Source organism: Carcharodon carcharias, chromosome 2, assembly GCF_017639515.1.
Source record: "Carcharodon carcharias isolate sCarCar2 chromosome 2, sCarCar2.pri, whole genome shotgun sequence".
Taxonomy (NCBI): domain Eukaryota; kingdom Metazoa; phylum Chordata; class Chondrichthyes; order Lamniformes; family Lamnidae; genus Carcharodon; species Carcharodon carcharias.
Window position 1 is genome coordinate 74,956,950 of NC_054468.1, and position 25,095 is coordinate 74,982,044.

The 25,095-nt window shown below is 43.4% G+C and overlaps 1 protein-coding gene across 1 annotated transcript in view; it reads left to right on the top strand.

Moving 5' to 3' along the window:
• The window catches only part of LOC121287642 (parapinopsin-like), a 109,249-nt gene that overhangs the window by 25,028 nt on the left and 59,126 nt on the right, over positions 1-25,095 (top strand). The window contains exon 3 of the mRNA XM_041205585.1: positions 14,328-14,333. Coding sequence (XP_041061519.1) covers positions 14,328-14,333 — 6 coding nt within the window. The remainder of the gene's footprint in view (positions 1-14,327; positions 14,334-25,095) is intronic.

Below are 25,095 nucleotides of genomic sequence, written 5' to 3' on the forward strand. Positions count from 1 at the left end.
GGAGTAGGACTGGAACAAGGAATGTTCCACATACCCCATAAAGAGACAGGCATAGCTGGGGCCCATGCGGGTACCCATAGCCACACCTTTTCATTTGGAGAAAGTGAGAGGAGTTGAAGGAGAAATTGTTCAGTGTGAGAACAAGTTCAGCCAGACGGAGGAGAGTAGTGGTAGATGGGGATTGTTTGGGCCTCTGTTTGAGGAAGAAGCTAAGGGCCCTCAGACCATCTTGGTGAGGGATGGAGGTGTAGAGGGATTGGACGTTCATGGTGTAGAGGAAGCGGTTGGGGCCGGGGAACTGGAAATTGTTGATGTGACGTAAAGTGTCAGAGGAGTCATGGATGTAGGTGGGAAGGGACTGGACAAGGGGAGAGAGAAGGGAGTCAAGATAACGAGAAATGAGTTCCGTGGGGCAGGAGCAAGCGTTCCCTCCGGGACATCCTGGTCCACTCCTCCATCACCCCTACTCCTTAACCCCCACCTATGGCACCTCCCCATGCCCACGCAAAAGATGCAACACCCGCCCCTTCACTTCCTCTCTCCTCACCGTCCAAGGGCCCAAACACTCCTTTCAAGTGAAGCAGTATTTCACATGCTTTCCCCCAACTTAGTGTACTGCATTTGTTGCTCCAATGTGGTCTCCTCTACATTGGAGAGACCAAACGTAAACTGGGCGACCGCTTTGCAGAACACCTGCGGTCTGTCCGCAAGAATGACCTAAACCTCCCCGTCGCTTGCCATTTTAGCACTCCACCCTGCTTTCTTGCCCACATGTCTGTCCTTGGCTTGCTGCATTGTTCCAGTGAAGCAAACTGGAGGAACAACACCTCATCTTCCGACTAGGCACTTTACAGCCTTCCGGACTGAATATCGAATTCAACAACTTTAGATCTTGAACTCCCTCCTCCATCCCCACACCCTTTCTGTTTCTTCCTCCTTCCTTTTGTTTCTTCCAATAATTTATATAGAGTTCTTTTTTCCCACCTATTTCCATTATTTTTAAATCTTTTATGCCCTGCTAACCTTTCCACCCCACCCCCACTAGAGCTGTACCTTGAGTGCCCTACCATCCATTCTTAATTAGCACATTCGTTTAGATAATATCACTAAAATCAACACCTCTGTGTTCTTTTGTTCTTTTGTCTGTGACATCTTTTGATTATCTGCTCCTATCACTGCTTGCTTGTCCCTACAACCACCCCAGCGCCCCCTCAACTTCTCTCCCCTCACCTGCCCCCTCCCCCCCCCCCCCCCCCCACCCCCACCCCCCACCTTAAACCAGCTTATATTTCACCCCTTTCCTAAGATTCACTCAGTTCTACTGAAGGGTCATGAGGACTCGAAACGTCAACTCTTTTCTTCTCCGCCGATGCTGCCAGACCTGCTGAGTTTTTCCAGGTAATTCTGTTTTTGTTTTGGATTTCAAGCATCCGCAGTTTTTTGTTTTTATCTTTTTATTGCTAAGGCATTGGCTGTTCATTGGAATACAATTCATTCTCTTGGGTTGCCCTGTGGTACTTTGACCAGATGATGGCTCCTGTTTTGCCATCAGTAACAAAGCAAGGGCATTTTGACCTTAAAGAAAGCTGCCAACAAGTATCTCAAGATCTCTGTGGCATGGTTTTTCCTTTTCCTGGTGGCTTGTTAAATCTGGTGCCAAGTCATGGGTCACCTTTGTATGCAAAAGCAGTGATGTCAGCAAGCAGAGTAAGGAGCCAACTACTTTGAAGTTTTCACAAAGGACAAATTTAGAAGCTAAAAGCATTTAATATTCTTAGTTTTAATTTAAATTTCCAGGTAGTGAAATAAATAAGACAGAAGCTAAGATGTAGACAAACAAACTTTTAAAGAATGAAATATACTTTTAAATTATATGTGGAATTTTTTTTATCATTATGGAGAAATTTGATCATCCATAAAGGTAGAAATAGTTTTTCAGAGCCTGTGAGGATGTTGTGCAGTAATTATGATGTATGCTGATAAAAGCCCAGGCTGGGATTTTCATGGGGGTGCGGCAGCCCAGCTGAAAGGCCATTGACTTTCGGCAGCACTGGATGATCCCGGCAGTGGGCAGGGCCAGAAAATCCCAGTCCCAGTTACATCTCATTCAACAAGCTGTAACTTTTTCAAGGATTTTGCAGAAAGACTGAAGGCCTAAAGTGGAAGCTCTCATTGATTCAATTGAGTTCCCACTGATGGCAGTCTATGGGGACTTCAACAGTGCAACCTCTGAAAAGCGTAGAATCACCGGCAGCAACCTCTGAGCTTCTGCATTATTCCGTACTTGCACGGACTCCAAAAGCTGCTGTCAGCTTCGGTGAAGTAATGACGTGGAACACTGACAGTTTCACCGTTATGACTACGGCCTCCAAACAATAGAAATAAGGTAGGGGACAACACTAAACAGGAAATTATATGTGCATGTTACAAGGGTGCTTCAGTAATCATGGGTGACTTTAATCTGCATATAGACTGGGCAAACCAAATTAGCAATAATACTGTGGCAAATGAACTCCTGGAGTTTTACAGGATGGTTATTTTAGATCAGTATGTCGAGGAACCGGCTAGAGAACAGATTATCCTAGATTTGGTTTTTTGCAATGAGGAGGGGTTAATTAATAATCTTGTTGTACCGGGTCCTTTAGAGAACAGTGACCATAACATGCTAGAGTTCTTCATTAGGATAGAAAGTGAAGCAGTTTGATCTGAAACTAGAGTCCTAAATCTAAACAAAGGAAACTACAAAGATATGAGGCATCAGCTGGCTAAGATAGATTGGGGAACTTCCTTAAAAGGCATGACAGTGCATGGGTAATGGCTAATATTTAAGGATCAAATGTATGCATTGTAATAGCTATACATTCCTTTCTGGTGCAAAAACACAACAGGAAAAGCAGACTAACAAAATAAATTAAGGGTAGTACTAGTTCCAAAGAGGAGTGCCACCTGTACATTTCAGTTTCACCATCTTTACCACTGCAAATGCCAGGCCAAAATATTTTAAGTGGAGACATTTGTTGCTTTGTTATTTATAGATAGATTTAAATTGTATGTGTGACAAATTGGGTTTGTTTTCAAACTCTTTAAATAGTCAGGAATAAAATTAAATCATTGTTAGCTTGTGATGCCTCTGGAGCAACAGTAATAAAAATGAATGGACACACTTGTCACTAGTGACTGGCAATACATTACACGTTGGTTTTGTTTCTTTGACCTAGTGTCAAAATACTGCTGCACTTGCTACCAGTGAAGGATGTATTGAAGGTTAAAGTAGAATGTAGTGAGTAAACCCTGTTAAATTTTTTTGAAGCAGAAGAATGTCCTGTTTTAGCAATATTGAAACAAGAATTTGATGGGTATATCCATTTGTTATTTTTAAAAGCTAAAATATTAATGAAGATTAAACACAGCCAACTGGAATTTCCACTGAGGCAGAGTGAGAGTATTCCCCTGCAGGAGATCAATGAAACTCCTTGGCAAAAATTTCTTCCACCAAAAGGGATTGAAATCACCCCATGGAATTTGAGGACCTGTGTGTAAATGCATACAAAATGCTTAGTCCTTGTCAACATAAACATCATTCACACACGTCCAGCGTAGAAAGCCATATTCTCTCTTGGGGTCAGAGCTCTGCTAGGGCAAGACTATGTTCCTATTCTCCCATACGCATCTCAGACCCCACCCATTGGCCAGGGTTGGAGCACATAATTTAGGCATGGTGACGTCCCAGTGTAATTATGATCATCAAGAGAGCTTTTGCCAGTGGACAGGCAGAGAATCCTAGTGGTTTACTGTTGGAATGCCACTGCAGAAGACATAACATGGGACTTCAATGCTGCCTGAAGGTCTTCAGCAAGCAAGGCTCTGATGTTATTCTGAAAGCAGCTTCTGACTTAGGGTGGGAGTGGGGTTGTAATTACATGGGGAAAACATAGAAGAAAACTGAGTGGGTTGGAATCTGTGATTGCAACTCAATTATACCAATTCATTTTGACTTCCAGGCTTCACATCTCTAATATGCACAGCAGGTGTGATGCATACCTGTACAACGTGACCACAGCTGTATTTAAAGGGACAATCAACAGATGGAAGTTGCTGGAGTTCAGGATGGATGGTGGACATAGTAAGGGCAGCCGTCAGATTCATTATGCATCACTGGGTACAGTCAAGGGCAGGAGGGACATAATTTTCCCCAGCAATGGGAGGAAGAAACTTGCTGCCCTGACCAAGCTGTTGTGGTTAGAGATAGCTGAGAAAGTGAGTGGCAGAAATGTTATAACATCAGCCATGGCCCCTGCTTCTTGTTGCTACCCACTAACCTCAGATAGAGAGAGGAAATATCAGCCCCCTCATCCTCCTCCAATCCTCCCTGCTGTGCATCTTGTACAGAATGCAGCACACCACTATCATACAATTCACACTGGTTGGCGAGTACAGAATGGTGCCTCCAGACCTATCTTGGCACCTGAAGTGCATTTCAATAGTTTGCTATTGGTGGGCATGTGCTGTCATGAATCATTCCTCCATCTCATTGGTAGGACTGAATCACAGGAGTCATGGGCCAAGTTGGATGGGGATATCACTCATTTCTGATGAGTTTGCACTCTGAAAAAAAAAGATCCAGGATATTGAATTGCTGGGTCCCTGCTCCTAATTACTGCCAAGTGTTCCCTGCATTAGAGGGAGTGGGGAAATCAGCTAAGGCTCCTCTCTCCCTCTCTCACTTCCCCACCCTCTTCTCAGCTTGAATGCATGATGGTACCTCTGAGGAAATCTGGCCCAGTTCTGCGTGAACAGCTTCTCGTGGTTGCACAGCAACTGCGTGTTGATGGGTGAATATCCCTTGTGGTTCATGGTTGCTGTGGTGGTGTTTGAATTATCAAGTGTGTGCAGTCAATAGCTTCCTGTATCTGTGGGAATCCAGCCAAAGAGGTGTCTGCTCACTTTAGCTATTCACCACTGGGAAACAAGCTATCAATGACCTGCAATACAAGCTGCTTCCCTTCCTGATCTTCTCAATTTGAAACCCTCAAAGTTTGAAATAAAGTTGTATCCACATGCGAACTCTCTGTTAAACATTTGCCAGAAGGAACTCACCAGCTTCAATAGGTGAGTTTTTATTCAGATGGGGCAATGACATGTTTAAATACCCACCTGAACTGCTGTTCAATCTGGACTCCATTTCACTGGTAATTTTCACAAGCCTGGGAAACCCATTTGGCTCAAGTGAAATATGGAGGCAAGTTAAAAATAATTTTAAAATGCTTCAATAGTGTCTCCTAAGGAAAATACCTTCATTCATCAAGTTAGAAAATGCTCGACTTCAGCATGTCTCCCATCAGAATCCAAACGCACCTTTGTTAATGTGGAAGTTGCCATGTTGGAGCCTGGTTGTAGTACTGCATGAAAAATCAGCAATTTTTGCGCCCCATCCATTCCCAATCCAGCCACTCTTGGAATTAAAATCCCCTGCTTAGTCTCTGTGACCAGCTAGAGGAAGAGTAGAATTCTACAAGCCCCACTCTGTATTGGGGATCTCTGGGCCTTGACCTCCATTTCCTGGAGTCTACCATTGTCTTGCACATGGCAGACCCAGGAAATGGCAGTAACAGGGATGGAAAAAAAGAGATAACGCACCAGGATCCAAGATCACTCCCACTGCTATCGGCATGCAGCAGTCAACAACAGTCCTGGGGGGAAGATGAGAAATGCCAGTCAAGTGGTGAAGCAGTGGTAGGGCTCAGCCCCCTCAATTTAACCCTTGACCTTTCCATTAATGTCATTTCTCCAGGGTTTCTACAACTCGTCCACTGAAATTGCAGAAAATGAGTGGAGAATTTCTGTGGAAATTATAAAAGCAGGGATGTGCTGCTGGGGCTTTATAAGGCTCTGGTCAGACCACATTTAGAATATTGTGAGCAGTTTTGGGCCCCGTATCTCAGGAAGGATGTTCTAGCCCTGGAGAGGGTCCAGAGGTAGTTCACGAGAAAGATCCCAGGAATGAAAGGCTTAACATATGAGGAATATTTGAGGACTCTGGGTCTATACTTGATGGAGTTTAGTAGGATGAGGGGAGATCTGATTGAAACTTACAGAATACTGAAAGGCTTGGATTGGGGGCGTGGGGAAGATGTTTCCATTAGTAGGAGAGACTAGGACCCGAGGGCACAGCCTCAGAGTAAAGGGAAGACCTTTTACAACAGAGATGAGGAGAAACTTCTTTAGCCAGAGAGTGGTGAATCTATAGAATTCATTGCCACAGAAGGCTGTGGAGGCCAGATCATTGAGTGTATTTAAGACTGAGATAGATAGGTTCTTAAAAACAAAAAACTGTGGATGCTGGAAATCCAAAACAAAAACAGAATTACCTGGAAAAACTCAGCAGGTGTGGCAGCATCAGTGGAGAAGAAAAGAGTTGACGTTTCGAGTCCTCATGACCCTTCAGCAGAACTGGGTGAATCCAAGGAGAGGGGTGAAATATAAGCTGGTTTAAGGTTGGGGGGGTGTTGGGTGGGGGGAGAGAAGTGGAGGGGGGTGGTGTGGTTGTAGGGACAAGCAAGCAGTGATAGGAGCAGATAATCAAAAGATGTCACAGACAAAAGAACAAAAGAACACAGAGGTGTTGAAGTTGGTGATATTATCCAAACGAATGTGCTAATTAAGAATGGATGGTAGGGCACTCAAGGTATAGCTTTAGTGGGGGTGGGGGAGCATAAAAGATTTAAAAATAATGGAAATAGGTGGGAAAAGAAAAATCTATATAAATTATTGGAAAAAACAAAAGGAAGGGGGAAGAAACAGAAAGGGGGTGGGGATGGAGGAGGGAGTTCAAGATCTAAAGTTGTTGAATTCAGTATTCAGTCCGGAAGGCTGTAAAGTGCCTAGTTGGAAGATGAGGTGCTGTTCCTCCAGTTTGCGTTGGGCTTCACTGGAACAATGCTTGATTGGTAAGGGGATCAAAGGTTACGGGGCGAAGGCGGGAGAATGGGGTTGAGAAACTTATCAGCCATGATTGAATGGCAGAGCAGACTCGATGGGCTGAATGGCCTAATTTCTGCTCCTATGTCTTATGGTCTTATGGAAATTGACCCTGAGATTTTTAAACTGCTCATATGCACAAATTCTATCACTGCCAGTAATCTAACAACCTTCTTCTCAGTAAAATTGGACAAATTTACAACCAAGGCAACCATATCTTAGCATGTTTTGTTTTTGAAATGATCAAATATCTGAGTGGAGGTGGCCATCACAGTGTAAGGAATCACACAGTTGGATAACTGTTCAAATACTTCATTATTTATTTATGGATTTCAAAACCACGGAAATAAATTGAATTTCTTGATTGTTTAGTCAGACCATAAGAATATGAGCCAAGGACAAGAAAAGTCCATTTAGTTCATCAGTATACCTTTTTGTACTATGCCAATGCTTCCAGATTATTCTCCGGCTGCACTTTGCTCACACTTGGGCCTTTCTTTCCAACACCTTAACTGACACATTGGCCCAAATCCTTTGGCCTCTGGATCATTGGAGATGGGATGTAAATTGGGAGATGTGTGGCAGGACCCCTCCCAGAAGTCCTGACACACAAACATATAAGGAAATTGCCTGGGAAGTTTAAACTTTCCGCTGCCCAGGACCCTGCATGAATGTCTCCACCCCCGAGCTCTGGGCGCAGATCCGTGGGACTTAACCTGCATCCTTACCCTGGAACTGCTACACAGTTTAATACCTGGTCTAACTCAGTGGTTAGTCTAAGCCAACTGAGCAACCCCCAATTAACCCCCAAATCTGCCCTCCCAACTATCCACTACCCCCACACCAACTATGTGACTACCCCCAACCAGACCAAACTACCACCCGATCACCCCCAGCTACTCCTGCAACCACCCAACCAGACCCAACTACTCCTGCGTCCACCCGACTAACCCCGACCAGATCCAACTAACCCACCCCTACCCGACCTTACCCCCAACTCTAACTGCCTACCCACCTCAACCATCCACCTAACCATTCACTCACTCACCCTTCACTCACTCACTCATTCACGAGCTCAGTCGTTTACTGAAAGTGGGCGTGTCCTCCCTTCTTCCATCTCTTGTTGAAGCCGACTGTCTTCCCCTGGAGGGGCTGCTCTGACCCTCTGATGCTTCAGCCAGTATAGGAAGATACAACTGAAATATCATAAAAGGCTGGGTCACAGAAACCTTCCCAGGCAGCGTCAACACAATCAGCATTGACCCTGATTGGAAGATTTGGGCCATTATTCCAAATTCAATAACATTTTTATCACTAACAGCAATATCTTTTCCTCCTGACATCAGGTAGAATTTGAACTAATGTGACCAAGGTTATAATCTAATGTTGCAGCTTTGACCTTGAACTGAATCCCCCAGAAGCTCTGTAAGCCAACAATTAAAATTCTGAAAATTGCAGCATCTCTCCACAAAACAATCAGACTTAATAATACTTTAAATGTAGCACATACTTATTTTCAAGTTGTAGCTGTTGCACCTGCTTTTAATCGACCCAGTTCAGACAAGGTGTCATCAGTAGAAGACCAGATATGCTCGATTCATCTGATCAGTTTGTATAGTTATTGTGAAATAAGGATAGTGCATGTATACTCATCTCCGAAGAGCAATCATCTCATGAAACCAATAGTGTCTATTGGTTTGAGGAAACCTGCATTTTGTTTCAGGTTGGGTTAATGCTTTTTTAAAATTTGTTCTTGGGATGTGGGCAATACTAGCAAAGCAGTGTTTAATGCCCACTCCTTAGAGTGAAGAGGGTATTAAGAGTCAACTATGTAGTACAGAAGTGGAGTCACATGTTTTTACCTCAGCCTCTATGCCTATCACGTTCTCCTACCCAGTTTGGTCTCTTTAATTTGACATACATTTTTGTGCTAATCACAGCGAAGGTTGTCAACATTGGAATATCGAGCACTCTTCATACTTCACAATTCTGTGCCTGTTTTTCATTGGAGAACCCTGAGTTTTAAGGGAATCTCCATTCTCTGGGTGACTGGAGATGTCACAACATTTAGGCTGTACTCTCCCCCCAAAAAGCAATTTAAGTGAAATAAGAGAAACTTCACTTTGTACTCACATCAACTTTAGCATAAGGGAGATGAACTTTTTTATTTTTGGATTTCCAGCATCTGCAGTTTTTTTGTTTTTATTTTTTTATTTTAGTATTGTTTAGATGGAATGTAGAGAGCTCTAAACAATAAAACCAGTATGTTATGTGGAATTTTCAAAAACTTATATATTATATTATAATATATAAGAAAAATCCTGTGGATGCTGGAAATCTGAAATAAAAACAGAAAATGCTGGAAAAGCGAAGCAGACCTGGCAGTATCTGTGGAGAGAGAAACAGAGTTAACATTTTATCATTATAACATTATTAATGATAAAAATCAATATCTGTGACTATAACAACCAAATGTACATTACACATTTGAGACCTCTGTTGACAGCTATGAAATTAGCTTTAGTTCTAGAGAAAGATGGCATTATTACAACTAACCTTTAAAATGTCCTTTGCACAAGCTTTAGAATAGATGTAAAAACAAAAAACTGCGGATGCTGGATATCCAAAACAAAAACAGAAATACCTGGAAAAACTCAACAGGTCTGGCAGCATCGGCGGAGAAGGGCAAAGTTGACGTTTTGAGTCCTCCTGACTCTTCAACAGAACTAAGTAGAAATAGGAAAGGGGTGAAATATAAGCTGGTTTAAGGGGGTGGGGGGAAGAAGAGGGGGGGTGTTGTTGGGACAAGCAAGCAGTGATAGGAGGAGCTAACCAAAAGATGTAACAAGGCAAAAAAGAGATTTGAAAATCCTGACGGAGAGTAGACAAAACTTCTTCAACGTAGGCATTTCTTGAAGAGAAGTGGCAGTCAATTAAACACAGAGATAAAAACAAAAAACTGTGGATGCTGGAAATCCAAAACAAAAACAGAAATACCTGAAATAGATGTGGTGTTTCTAATTTACTAATGTGGGGTGAATTTTCACTTAGAGGAACATAGGAGCAGGAGTAAGCCATTCAGCCCCTTTAGCCTCCTCCACCATTTAACTAGATCATGGCTGATCTTCCACCTCAATGCCAGCTTCCGGCACTATCCCTGCATCCTTCGATGTCATTAGTATCCAGAAATCTATTGACCTCTGCTCTGAACATACTCAATGACTAAGCTTCCACAGCCGTCTGGAATGGAGAATTCCAAAAATTCACCACCCTCTGACTGAAGAAATTCCTCTTCATCTCGGTCCTAAGTGGCCTACCCCTTATTCTGAGACTATGCCCCTTGGTTCTTGACTCCCAATGAGGGGAAGCATCCTTCCAGCATCTACCTTGTCGAGACCTGTAAGAAATGTAACTTCAATTAGATCACCTCTCGTTCTTCTAAACTATAGAGAATGCAGGCCAGTCTCCTCAATCTTTCCTCATAGGAGAATCCCACCATCCCCAGAACTAGTCTGGTAAACCTGGGGGTTGCACAGGTTTTGCAGCTTGCCTGCCCTTTATAGAAATCACCCAATTTTTATTTCCATTGAACTTGATGGTATTGAAGTAAGGTGGCTTACTAATGGGTAATCGATCAGTAACATTAGCTTACATGACAAGTATAAAATTCACCCATCTGTTTTTAATGCTGACATTTTAAAATTTAATTTGTATTCAAATATTTCCCCAAAATACGTGTGTATGGAGGAGGAGGTGGGTGGGGGTGGGAAGTTTCTTTTTTGCAATGATAATGTTCTGTAGGCAAAGTGATTCTTTGGGCATCTTGCGCAGATGTTTTAAAGTGATTCAGTTGCTGCAAAAAACACGCTGGTTTTTAAATGGAGTACATTTCCATAGCAGTGGGACTAGCAGCCACTATTGAGTATCACTTCAAGATATCATAAATGGAACAGAAAATTTGTTTTTTGTGTGAGCATGCTGCAATAGATGGATGCATTGTAGACACACAGATTTTTAGCTTTGTGGAGCCTATACTAACATAAATATTACAGAGTGCTTGGCAGCTTCAGGATTGAAAGAAAGTTATTCCTTTGATTAAATATGTATAGGCCACAGATCTCAGATTCCCAGCCTGATTTATTTGCCTGTGTGTCTGCAGTTAGGAAGCAACTCGGCTTCTGAACATAGAGATGATGAAACTGAAAATAAACTTCAAAAACAGCTATTTTCACTGGAGTAATTGGACTGGTGTTATTTAAATAATATTCCTGTATGCATTGGTTGGGGATAGAGCATCAAAGATACTTAATCTAACACTATAGGCCTCCCAGTTGCCAGCAGGAGATTGAGGAACAGTTATGTAGGCAGATTTTGGAAAGATGTAAAAGCAATAGGGTTGCTGTGTTGGGTGATTTTAACTTTCCCTATATTGACTGGGAATCACTTAGTGCTAGGGGTTTGGATGGTGCAGAATTTGTAAGGTGCATTCAGGAGGGCTTCCTGATACAATATGTAGATAGTCCAACTAGGGAAGGGGCAATACTGGATCTGGTATTAGGGAATTAACCCGGTCAGGTGGTCGAAGTTTCAGTAGGGGAGCATTTCGGGAAAAGTGACCATAATTCAGTAAGTTTCAAGGTACTGGTGGATAAAGATAACAGGAGTCCTTGGGTTAAGGTGCTTAATTGGGAGAAGGCTAATTATAACAATATTAGGCAGGAACTGAGGAATCTAGACTGGAGGCGGATGTTTGAGGACAAATCAACAACTGACATGTGGGGGGCTTTCAAACATCAGTTGATAAGAGTTCAGCACTGGCATGTTCCTGCTAGGATGAAGGATAAGCATGGCAAGTTTCAGGAACCTTGGATAATGAAGGATATTGTGAGATTAGTCAAAAAGAAAAGGGAAACATTCGTAAGGGTTAGAAGGCTGGGAACAGATGAAGCCCGTGGAGAATACAAAGAAAGTAGGAAGAAACTTAAGCAAGGAGTCAGGGGGGCTAAAAGGAGTCATGCAAAGTCACTGGCAACCAGGATTAAAGAAAATCCCAAGGCCTCTTATACATATGTAAAAAGCAAGAGGGTAGCCAGGGAAAGGGTAGGCCCACTCAGGGACAGAGGTGGGAATCTGTGTGTGGAGCCAGAAGAAATGGGAGAGATATTAAATGAATACTTCTCATCAGTATTCACCAAAGAGAAGGACTTAGCGGTCAATTTGTCTAGGGAAGAGTATGTAGATAGCCTGGATCATGTTGAGATCAAAAAAGAGGAGGTGTTAGGTGTCTTGAAGAATATTAAGGTGGATAAGTCCCCAGGGCCAGATGGGATCTACCCAAGAGTATTGAGGGAGACAAGGGAGGAGATTGCTGGGGCCTTGACAGAAATCTTTGTATCCTCACTGGCTATGGGTGAGGTCCCAGAGAACTGGAGAATGGCCAATGTTGTTCCATTGTTTAAGAAAGGCAGCAGGGATAATCCAGGAAATTACAGGCTGATGAGCCTTATGTCAGTGGTAGGGAAATTATTGGAGAAGATTCTTCGTGACAGGATTTACTACCATTTGGAAGCAAATGGGCGTATTAGTGAGAGGCAGCATGGTTTTGTGAAAGGGAGGTCGTGTCTCACTAACTTGATCGAGTTTTTCAAGGAAGTGACAAAGATGATTGATGATGGAAGGATATTATATACATGGATTTCAGTAAGGCCTTTGACAAGGTCCCTCATGGCAGCGTGGCAGACTGGTACAGAAGGTAAAGTCGCACGGGATCAGAGGGGAGCTGGCAAGATGGATACAGAATTGGCTTGATCATAGAAGACAGAGGGTAGCAGTGGAAGGGTGCTTTTCTGAATGGAGAGCTGTGACTAGTGGAGTTCCGCAGGGATCAGTGCTGGGACCTTTGCTGTTTGTAGTATACATAAATGATTTGGAGGAAAATGTAACTGGGCTAATTAGTAAGTTTGCAGACGACACTAAGGTTGGAAGAGGTGCAGATAGTGAAGAGGATTGTCAAAGGATACAACGGGATACAGATCGGTTGGAGACTTGGGCGGAGAAATAGCAGATGGAGTTTAATCTGGACAAGTGTGAGGTAATGCATTTTGGAAGGTCTAATACAGGCAGGAATTGTACAGTAAATGGCAGAAACCTTAAGTGCATCGACGGGCAGAGGGATCTGGGTGCAGAGGTTCAGAGGTCACTGAAAGTAGCAACGCAGGTGAATAAGGTAGTCAGGAAGGCATATGGCATGCTTGCCTTCATTGGCAGGGGTATTGAGTATAAAAGCTGGGAAGTCATGCTGCAGCTGTATAGAACCTTGGTTAGGCCACACTTGGAATATTGCGTGCAATTCTGGTCACCACATTACCAGAAGGATATGGAGGCATTGGAGAGGGTGCAGAGGAGGTTTACCAGGATGCTGCCTGGTCTGGAGCTTATTATCTATGAGGAGAGATTGGAGAAACTCGGATTGTTCTCACTAGAGTGACGGAGATTGAGGGGCGACTTGATAGAAGTTTACAAAATTATGAGTGGCATGGACAGAGTAGATAGTCCACCCAGGGTGGAAGAGTCAATTACTAGGGGACATAGATTTAAGGTGAGAGGAGAAAACTATAAAGGAGATGTGCAGGGCAAGTTTTTTACGCAGAGGGTAGTAAGTGTCTGGAATTTGCTGCCAGAGGAGGTGGTGGAAGTAGGTATGATAGAGGTGTTTAAGAGGCAGCTTGACAAATACATGAATAGGATGGGAACAGAGGGATACAGACCCCGGAAGTGCAAAATGTTTTAGTTGACAGGCAATATGATCAGCGCAGGCTTGGAGGACCGAAGGGCCTGTTCCTGTGCTGTACTTTTCTTTGTTCTTTGTTATTGTGGAAAATAAAAGCTCATGGTGTAAGAAGTATCAAATTGGCATGGATAGAAGATTGGGTAGTTAACAGGAAAGTGAGAGTAGGCATAAATAGGTCATTTTCTGATTGGCAGGATGTGATGAGGGGTGTGCCACCGGGATCAGTGCTAGGGCCTTAACTCTTTACAATTTATATATATGATTTGGATGAAAGGGCTGATGGTATGGCTGCTAAATTTGCTAATGATACTAAGATAGGTAGGAATGTAAGTTGTGAAGAGGACATAAGTTGGCTACAAAAGGATATGGATAGGTTAAGTGAGTGGGCAAACACCTTGCAAATGGAGTATAATGTGAAGAAGTGTGAAATTGTCCATTTTGGCAGGACGAATAAAAAGACACATATTATTTAAATGATGAGAGTTTGCAGAGCTTTGAGATTTAGAGGGATCTGAGTGTCCTAGTGCATGAATCGCAAAATGTTAATATGCAGGTGCAGCAAGTAGTTAGCAAAGCTAATAGAATGTTACCACTTATTGTGAGGGAAATTGAATACAAGAGTAGGGAGGGCATACTTCAGTTATCCAGCCACAACTGGAGTACTGTGTACAATTTTAGTCTTTATTTAAGGAAAGTTGTAAATGCATTGGAAGCAGTTCAGAGAAGGTTTACTAGATTAATACCTGGAATGGGCTGGTTGTCTTATGAGGAAAGGCTGGACAGGCTAGGCTTGTAACCACTGGAGATTAGAAGAGTAAGAGGTGACTTGATTGAAACATACAAGATCCTGAGGGGACTTGACAGGGTAGATGTGGAAAGGATGTTCTCTATTGTGGGAGAATCTAGAACTTGGGGCCACTGTTTAAAAATAAGGGGTTGCCCGTTTAAGACAGAAATGAGGAAAAAAATTTCTCTCAGAGGGTTGCGAGACTTTGGAATTCTCTTCCTCAAAAGGTGGCTGAGGCAGAGTCTTTCAATGTCTTTAAGGCAGAGATAGATTCTTGATGAGCAAGAGGGTGAAAGGTTATTGGGGGTAGGCAGGAATATTAAGTTGGGGTTAAAATTAGATCAGCCATGATCTTATTGAATGGGGGAGTGGGCTTGAGGGGGCGAGTGGCCTGCTCCTGTTCCTAATGGGTATGAGTCACCAAGAGCGGAATTTTAGGCCCCATCGCAGCAGGGCCGTAAAATGTGGCAAGCTGTTCAAAAGTCCATTGACTTCAGTGGGACAGTAAAATCCTACCATTGTAAAATTCCGTTCCAAGAATATAAATGAGTCTCTTGTTAGATAATTAGATCAATTTGTAAGCCTGATATTAGTAATGTAATAGCAATGCTGTTTTATTCCTGGTTAAGCCCTCTTCTATAATTGCAGTACATCCAAGGAGCATATAGTGTATTTACTTGAAGGGTTATTATTTATTAACCTTGTGAACACCATAACTTAAAAAAATTATTTCTTTATTTCACTCTCCAGTATGATCTATTGACAAGCTGTCAATTTGTATCTCAGTTCTATTTGTGCTGATAATCTACATGGCAAAATCTTGTTGAGGCGTAAGGGGTCTTGCCTGCTGGCTGGAAAGCCAGTGAGAGACCTGCGGTGCCTCTTTTCAGGGAGGCCCGCTGAACTACATGGCAAACAGGCAGTGGCCAAGCCAGCTGTGGACCTTCCCCTGAAATCAAGACCCCAGGGGCAGACATCTCTCCTACCAGGAGCTGCCAGCCGATCAGAGGCCGGCAGCTCTTGAGTTTAGCAGCACCAAAATCCCAGGATTGCGAAGTGACCCAGGTCACAGATGAGTAATGTGGCAAGGTGGGGGTCATGGGGAGAGGGGTGCAGGGGGCTTGCAGCAATGACAAGGGAGTGGCTCTCAGCACCCACCCCACCCCCACCTCACCTTTGATCAAGGGATCCACCCTCCCCCAGGTGACAAACTGGCCATGCAGTTTTACCTGCTGTGCATGCTGCATGGCGACAGGCCAGCTTGCAGCTGGATTAATACCAGTGGTGGCAGGATGAGGCCCTTAAGTGGCCATTGATTGGCCACCTAAAAGCTTCAATTGGCTTCGGGCCGGGAAGCTAGACCATGGACCTTCCAGCCCAGAACTTAATTCTGCTGGGGGCAGAAAGGTGGCGGGATTCCGGAATGCCACCATCCCAACTAACTAAATACCTTTCCCACTTCCAAGCTTATCACCAAGAGCACAAGATTCTGACCACAGTCTATTTTCATCCTTCTATTCCCTACCATGATATCATTCTAATTCTAATTCAGGAATTATCAATCTCTATTTCCTGATCTGTCATTATTCCGCATGGTCCATCTGTCCCACAATTTCTCTCACCCAATGTGCTCATCCTAGTTATTTTTACTTGTGTAATAAGGACAAAAATAGAGATGGTGGGAGAACAAATTATAAATCAAAACTTTAAAGCGGTAAAATTATTTATTTATTCATTCTTGGGATGTGAGCATTGCTGGCAAGCCCAAAATTTATTGTCCACCCCTAGTTGCCCTCAAAGGTGGTGGTGAACCTTCTTAAAATGCTGCAGTCCATCTGGATAGGTACATCTATAGTGCTATTTGGATGGGAGTTCCAGGATTTTGACCCAGCGACAGCAAAGGAACGGCTATATATTTCCAAGTCAGGATGGTATGTGACTTGGATGGGAACTTCCAGGTGGTGATCTTCCCATGCAAATGCTGCCCTTGTCCTTCTAGATGGTAAAAGTCACAGTTTTGGAAGGTGATGTTAAAGGAGCCTTGCCGAGTGTCTCCAATGCATCTTGTAGACACTGCTGTTATTGTGTGTCAGTGGCAGAGGGAATGAATATTTAACGTGGTGGATGTGGTGTCTTTCAAGCGGACTGTTTGGTCTTGGATGGTGTTGAGGTTCTTGAGTGTTGAATACAAAATAACGTAACCCAAATAACATTAACAATGGAGTAAACTATTTTTTCAAATGATCCTGTTTCTAGGATGGCAGAACATATTATTACTTCTGAATCGTCCCTACTGTTAGAGCCATACACTTGAAAAGATAGCGTTCAATGAACTAGAAGGCTATAGATTCCTGAGGTGTATTCAGGGATTCTCACAGGTATGCCATGCCCTGTATAGTATGATTTGCGTTTGGCACCCGAAAATTACAGGGTCAACTGCTACATAACTTTTTGCCCAAGGACAATGGACTTCTCACTGGCATTGAATGCTGACTTAATTTTTAATATGAGAAGAAAGCCTAAAAAAAGTAACATTGCTTTTCAAAATGACCAAAGCAATCACAGGTTGAGAAGGTGCCACTGTCAAGAGAGACTGAAAAGACTGGGTTATTTTTTTCTAAAAAGAAGAGGTTTACAGTGAACAGAGAGAGATCATTAAAACTATGAAGAGGATTGATAGGGAGGTAATAGACAAAATGTTTCCACTTGTAGTAAAGTTCAAAAGTAGGAGCCAGAAATATAGGATAGTTACCATTGGCTCCTGCAGGGAATCCAAGATAAACTTCTTTACCCAGAAAACAGTTAGAATATGGAACTCACTTGGGTGAATAGCACTTCAGGAGCAGCCAGATATGTACATGAGGGAGATAGGAAAAGAAAAAATTGGATAAGATGAAGTAAATAAAATGTTAGGAGGTTCATGTGAAGGATAAACACTGGCATGGACCTGTTATGTTGAATAGCTTGTTCCTGTGCTGTATAATGCAATGTAATTCTATGTAAAAGAGTTTAAACATAGCGACGTGAAGCAATAGTGTGTCCCCTCCTCCCAAAGCCTGACCACCTTCTACAAGGTACAAGTCAGGAGTGTGATGGAATACTCTCCACTTACCTGGATGAGTGCAGCTCCATTAACACTGAAGAAGCTTGACACCATCCAGGACAAAGCAGCCCACTTGATTGGCACCACATTCACCATCTCCAACATCCACTCCCTCCAATACCAATGCACAGTAGCAGCAGTGTGTACCATTTACATGATGCACTGCAGAAACTCACCAAGGCTCCTTTAACAGCACCCTCCAAATACACAACTTCTACTACCTAGAAGGACAAGGGCAGCAGATTCATGGGAACACCACCACCTGCAAGTTCCCCACCAAGCCACATACTTGGAACTATATTGCCATTCCTTCACTGTTGCTGGGTCAAAATCCTGGAACTCCCTCCCAAGCAGCATCATGTGTGTACCTACACCACAGGGACTGCAGTGGTTCAAGAAGGCAGCTCACCACCCATCTTCTTTAGGGCAATTAGGGGTAGGCAGTCAAAATACTGGCCTAGCCAGCAACGCCCACATCCCATTAAAGAATTTTTTAAAAATGTCGACATGAGGAAATACTTTTTCTCGCAGCAAATGGTTAGGATCTGAAATGAACTGCCTGAGAGTGTGATGAAGGCAGGTTCAATCGAAGTATTCATGGGGATGTTGGGTTATTATCTGAAAAGGAAGAATGTGCAGGGCTATGGGGTGAAGGCGAGGTAAATAGCTCATAGGGAGAGCCAGAGCAGGCATGATGGGCCTATAATGGCCTCTTTCCATGCTGAAACAATTCCATAATTCTCTGAAACATGATTTTGCAATGGGCTACCGCTGTACCACAGCACATGCAGGCACATCAAATCAACATGATGCATTTTAAATGAATTTCATCAATGCAAATTCTTCAGTATGACTAGAATGCAAAGACTGCAATATAGGGACGTAGCAACAGAAGTAGGCCATTTTGTCCATCAAGCCTGGTCTGCAATTCAGTGAGGTCATGGTTAATCTGTATCCTAACTCCTTGGCACCATATTACTTAATATCCTTGGTTAGCCAAAGCCTATTGATCTCAGATTTAGAATTATTAATTGAGCTAGCATCTATTGCTTTTTCTGGAAGAGATGCTCCCCACTTTTGTTCATGGGATGTGGGCAGCCCTGCCTAGACCAACATTTATTGCCCACCCCTAGTTGCCCTTGAGAAGATGGTGGTAAGCTGCCTTCTTGAACCACTGCAGTCCATGTGGTGTAGGTACACCCACTGTGCTGTTAGGAAGGGAGTTCCAGGATTTTGACCCAGTGACATTGAAGGAATGGAGATATAGTTCCAAGTCAGAATGTTTTTTGACTTGGAGGGGAACTTGCAGGTGGTGGTGTTCCCATGCACCTGCTGACCTTGTCCTTCTAGGTGGTAGAAGTGTTTCCTAACTTCTCCCCGAAATGACCTGGCTCAGACTTTTAACATTATGTCCCCTTGAACTTAACCTTTTATATTCTAGGAAATAAAGTCCAGATGTGGTCTAACCAGGTTTTTGTATAGCTGTAGCAAAACTTTCTCACCTTTATTTTCTATAACTCTAGTTATAAAGGCTATTCGCTGTCTTGAATTTATTTTTGTAGCTGGCTACTGCATTTTGTTGATCTGTGTAAATGGAACTCTAAATCTCTTTGGACCTCCACTATTTCTAGCTTTTCACCATTTAACTAATTTTAATGATTTAACTAATATTCAAAATGGATGACCTCACACTTACCTGCACTGAAGCTCATATGCCACAGGTTCACCCAGTCACTTAATCTTTTAATGTTTCTTTGTAATTTTATGCAACCATCTAATTACTGACAATCTTGTATCATCAGTAAATTTGGATATTTGGCTGTCTATCATGTTATCTAAGTTGTTAATAAATATAGTGAATGGTTGAGGCCCCAGCACAAATCCTTATGGAGCACCTTTCATTCCAATTCGAATACATACTCATTATCCCTCCTCTCTATCTTGATATTCATTAATTGTGAAAAGAGCTGCAAATTTTGAATTCAACACCATCATTGAAAGTTATCAGTAATAATTATTTCACAGATTCGCTTAAGATTATTGCATCCCAGAATGAGTAGTTTGGTCGGACAAATTTATCGTATTGGAGGTTGGTGAGATGAAGCAATGAGTCACTTAATAATATGTTCTTCTGCTAGTTATGTCAACCTGTTTGTTTAGAAACATTTGGTATGAATTAAGCAGATACTACTGGTGATTTTATGGCTGAAAACAAATCAACAGTCAATGTGTACGTAGGTGTGTTGTTGCTCTCTTGAGGGGAGGTCAACCCACACTCATTCTGCAGACAGTAAGCAAACTTTGTGCTGCCTGTTCATTTAAATGATTGCATGATGCTGAGTGCCTGCACCCCTGAGCAGGTGACATAAGTGATTAGAGGCTAGCATGAGCTCAAGCTAGCCTACATTACTGAAAGCAAGTCTGCACCTCTTAAAGGTGCACTCTGGATGAAGCAGATGCTGGAATTCATTGCACAAGCTCCCCTAGGAAAGATGGGAGAATGGCACAGCTAGGCAGAGAGTGCTTCCATAGTTCTCAAACACAGCACTAGAGGCCTTGGTGCAGGAGGAGGACAGGAGCAGGGGGATCCTTTAATCACAGGGAACCAGGAGGTGCTCCAGGCTAACTCTGAGAAGGCAATGCGAGCAGATGGCCATACAAGTCAATGCCAGCAGTATAGCCCCAAGACCTGGACGAGCACTGAAAGAAGTTCAGTGACTTCATCTGAGTGGTCAAGGTCAGTGAATGAATCTTCAAATAGTCATATCCCACTAACTGCATTCAGCCTCGCACAGTGATCAATGCACCACATGCCCTTCACTCACCTACCAGCAATCTCTGTTAATCACTCATACGTCACATTCATAACTTCATCTCATCATCACAGACATAAGGCTGCTGCAAGCCACATACCAACATCTCACAGTTTGCATACACTGCCAGCTATTCAACCATGACTGCTGGATCACCCAAGCACAGTGCACCACATGCACTGGCAGACTCCTGTCTCTATTGCAGGACAAAGTGGTGTACAATTACAGGCAGCAGCAACTAACTGTCAGGGCACAGGCATAGCTCCATGTCCTTACCCCTATGGAGGAGCCCATGGTTGCCATCATTAGAGTGACCATGACTGAAGCTTTGGCCAGCAGCAGGGCTGAAAGCATGGAAGATGACAGTATACTTCTACCTAATATCCTTCTCACATCCCACTTCCCCGTCATCCCATGATCTCTTTTGATGTACAAACGACAGATGGTGTAATCATGCACCTCTTGCACTCTCCCCTCAGCACCAAGCCTACCCTCGTGTCTTTCTCCTTTTGGATGCCCAAGAACTGCGCATTGGGCTTCCCCAATGGCTGATCAGGCAGTGGTGCAATAGTGTGAAAAGGAAGAGAAAGAAAAGACTGATAAATCCGTGGATCTCACACTCGCAGATACCAGGTAGCAGGACAAGTAAATAGTTAAGAAGAGATATGGGATACTTTCCTTTATTAGCCAAGGCATAGAATATAAGAGCAGGAAAGTTTTACTACATCTGTTGTAAACACTAGTTAGGTCACAGCTAGAGTACGATGTACAGTTCTGGTCACCACAGTGCAGGAAGGATGTGATTGCGCTGGGTACAGAGGAGATTTACCAGGATGTTGCCCGGAACAGAGAATTGTCATTTTGAGGAAAGATGGGATCAGCTTGGATTGTTTCCTTTGGAACAGATTAAACTGAGAGCAGATTTAATTGAGGTGTATAAAATTATGAAGGGCCGAGATAGAGTGCATAGGAAGGATTTATTTCCCTGAGCAAAGAGGACATAGATTTAAATCAATTGGCAGAAGGATTAGAGGGGAGAATTTATTTTACCCAAAATGTAGTGGGATTCTGGAACTCACTGTAAGAAAGAGCTATAGAGACAGCAACTCTCACTGCATTGAAAAAGTACTTGAACCTGCACTTAAAGTGGCATAACCTACAGGGCTACAGACCAAAAGCTGGAAAGTAAGATTAGGCAGGATGGCTGGCAGTGGTATGATGGGATGAATAGCCTCCTTCTGCACTGTACATTTTCTGCATTTCTATGCATTTAAACAGTTAATAGCTCACTACTTCAGGCCAATACATGGACAGCGACCTGTGAAGGAATAGTTGTACTTAGTACCACATTCTCGGGGTCTTTTTTTGCCCATAACCCTGTAAGTTTCACATTCTCAAACACCTGTCCAGCTCCCTTTTAAAATTGCTTATGGAATCAGCTTCTCAGGCAGAGTGTTTCAGATCCTGACTACTTACTAAGTGAAGGAATTTCCCCTCATCTCCCTGCTAGATCTAATTTCTTGTACACCTTGTACAGGTTTAAGGTAGTTGGTTAAAATTAAACACAGTTGCCAGAACAATGGTCCAATGAATGCCAATCTCAATTGGCATGAGTTGTGAAAGTGCCACATTCGCCTTGGGTTTCTCTTATAGAAGTAAACCTGTCAGCGCAGCTTTTAATGCCCATAATTTCCCACAATGTTCAAGTTTGGTGTCATCTCATGAGTAAATTTAACAACTTTATTGGTGACATGAATCAGGGGCTTGGGCCCATAGCCATATACAACAGAGGTAATTTGCAATTTCAGCAATGATAGAGAGTCTGCAATGTCAGATCAGCCACCTTTTTATCACCTCCTCTGACCTTTGTTTATCCATTGACTTCGGGCTGGTTCTGTAAAAGGTCGCTCCACCAGATTAGACCAAGGGTGGTGAATTTGGAAATCAACTGCATCCGACCCAACCGCTTGTGATCTTAGTATAGAGAATTACTTTACCATTATTATTACCTTGCCTGTGAGAGGTAATTGCCACTGGGGGCAGTATTTAATGGAGGTGAGGGGGTCTTGCCTATTGGTTGGAGAGTAGGCTAAAGCCCCGTGTCGTCTCCTTTAGGGAAGGCCTGTTCATTTTAATGCCAATCAGGCACTTAACAGGGCAGCGACAAGCCTTCCCTGAGATCAAGGACCCCAGGCGGAAGTCCTCCCAAGAGTTGCCAGCCAATTAGAGGCCAGCAGCTGTGCATTGCCTGGCAGCACTACCAGGGGAGCCAGCAATGTACCAACTGAGACACAGGATTGCCGAGGGACCATGGCCACAGGTGCGTGATGGCAGGATGGGGGTCATGTGATGGGAGGTTTCAGAGGATTAGGGCAAGGGGGACTAGCAGCAAGGGTAATAGGGTTGCTCTCATTGGGCCCTTCCCTTCCTCATGCTGAGTATCTAATCAAGGGACCCAATGTGAGGAAGGGAAGGGCCCACTGAGTGCCTTTGAATGAGGGACCCTCAGAAGTTGGCAAGAAACCCTGATAGGGTTTGCTTTTTGGGCTTCCCCAATGGTTGAATATCAGAGGCAGTGGGATGAGGCCCTTAAGGCATTAATTGCCCGCTTAAGGGCCTCAATTGGTGGTGGGGTGGGAAGGCCATCCACGAGTCCTCCAGCCCTGGACTTAAATGAGCAGAAGTGGGAAGGCAGTGGTGTCCCCACCCACCACCAAACTCGCCCCTGGGGAGGGTACTAAATTCCACCCTGGGTGTTTGAGAATTTTAAATTTTGCAAATTGGCAGCTGTACATTAATGGACAAAGCTTGATTTTTACTTACATGACTATAGGAATGTATTTGTGCTCCATCTTACCAATGCATATTGATAGAGAAATTCTGTCCCCTCCGTTCATTTGCATCTCCTTTGTGATGCACAATGATGCACTGCATAGGATTGGACAGAGACGGTAATAGATCCAATTGTCCTGATGTATGTCCTTTATCACTGGTACCGGAAACTCAGAAGAACACTCGTATATTTTTGAATAAGATAGCAAAAAGTCAACCGCCTACAAATATCATGCATTGACATCAGGGGACAACACGATAAGCTGAGTGCATAGTTTGTAGTTGTGTGGAAGAAGTTCAGGATAGACAGCCAATCATGTGAACAATATTAGTGGCACAATTTTAGTGGTGGTGACGATTAAGATAGAATTAATAGTAAAGTGTCTGGAATTGGTTGTGTTTGGACTGATTTAAATTCAAAAATGGGCTTTTGATAACAAAAGGTCTTAAGTATGACTGGCAAGTACAGACATGTAGGCTGTAACTTGGTTGGAAAAAAAGAAAAGATCAGCCTGGATCTGTTAAAGGCATGATAGATTTATCACCTTGCAATATAATCCTTGAGCAGCAGTTATTGCAAAAGTGTTTCACTTGTGTCATAACCTGTGACCACTTTTCAAAGAATTATTGCAGGCAGGTGCACAATCTGAAATCTTGTCCTTTCCTTACTGCGAACACAATTATTAACAATGTGGCATTTTCACCACAGAACTCAACAGGTATTAAAAATGAGCTCTTTGGAGGCACACCCACCCCAACTGATGGAGAGCCACCAGCACCACCACCAAGGTCTCTTCACTGGCCACTGCCAGCCTCTCTCAGACTTGCACCAACATCCTGAGATTTCAGAGCTCTCTCAAGTGAGAGAGGCATAATTTCACCAAGAAATTGCATCTCTTGTGATTAATTGGTGAGAGTTGGCAGGTTTGCATAAGGAGGCTCACTGAGGCTCTGTATGCAAAAAGAGCTGAATACATTTCATTCTCTTTTGCCAGAGGAGAGCATGCAACTTTGTGAGTATTGCAGGCTTCCCCATGGCGCAGAGTGCCGCTGGTTGCTTGCACATTGCTTTTACAGATGCTGGATGTGAACTCTAAGGTGTACTACAGCTAGAAAGGATACCAACCCCTCAATGTCCTGCTGGTGTGTGATCATATGCAGTGCATTGTGCAGATCAACACCTGGTATACTGGAAGCAGTCATGATGCCTTCAATTTGCAGCAGTGTGCCGTGCCACCTGTACCTGAGCTGCAATGACAAATATGTATTTTGGGAACTGGGATGAATGATCCTTTGTCTCCTTCACCATCAGCTGTACATACATCCTCGGTACACAAGCAGCAAGCATCACCATGTGCTGATGTTCTATCTGTTGCTAGGGTTGCGAAGGATTGGTCTTGTCACATTGATATCAAACGCTCCATTCAGCTGCACCGTGCCATTCTACCTGTCCCTTGCAGAAGAGTTTCAGCAGAAAAACACCTTTGACCACAAGTCCATCAAGTCTGCACGTAATGTTTTCTAGGTCCTGTGGAAAAAGGAAATGGTGGATCCTGTCACATGGTTCCTTGAGCAGACTGTCAAAGCCATTTGGCAGGCTGCCTCATCGCCAGAGCTTTCAAACAAGCACCAAGACGTAGTTTGGTGGCAAGAAGGGCCCTCATCATCGAAACCTGCCTGCGTGCCTGGAATCTCATTACCTCTGCAAAATGCCTTTGGTAGGGAAGAGATTGTCACCCACTTCTTTCTGCACTGTGCAAAGAAGGTCCGGAAAGAGACCTTGTGGTTTTTA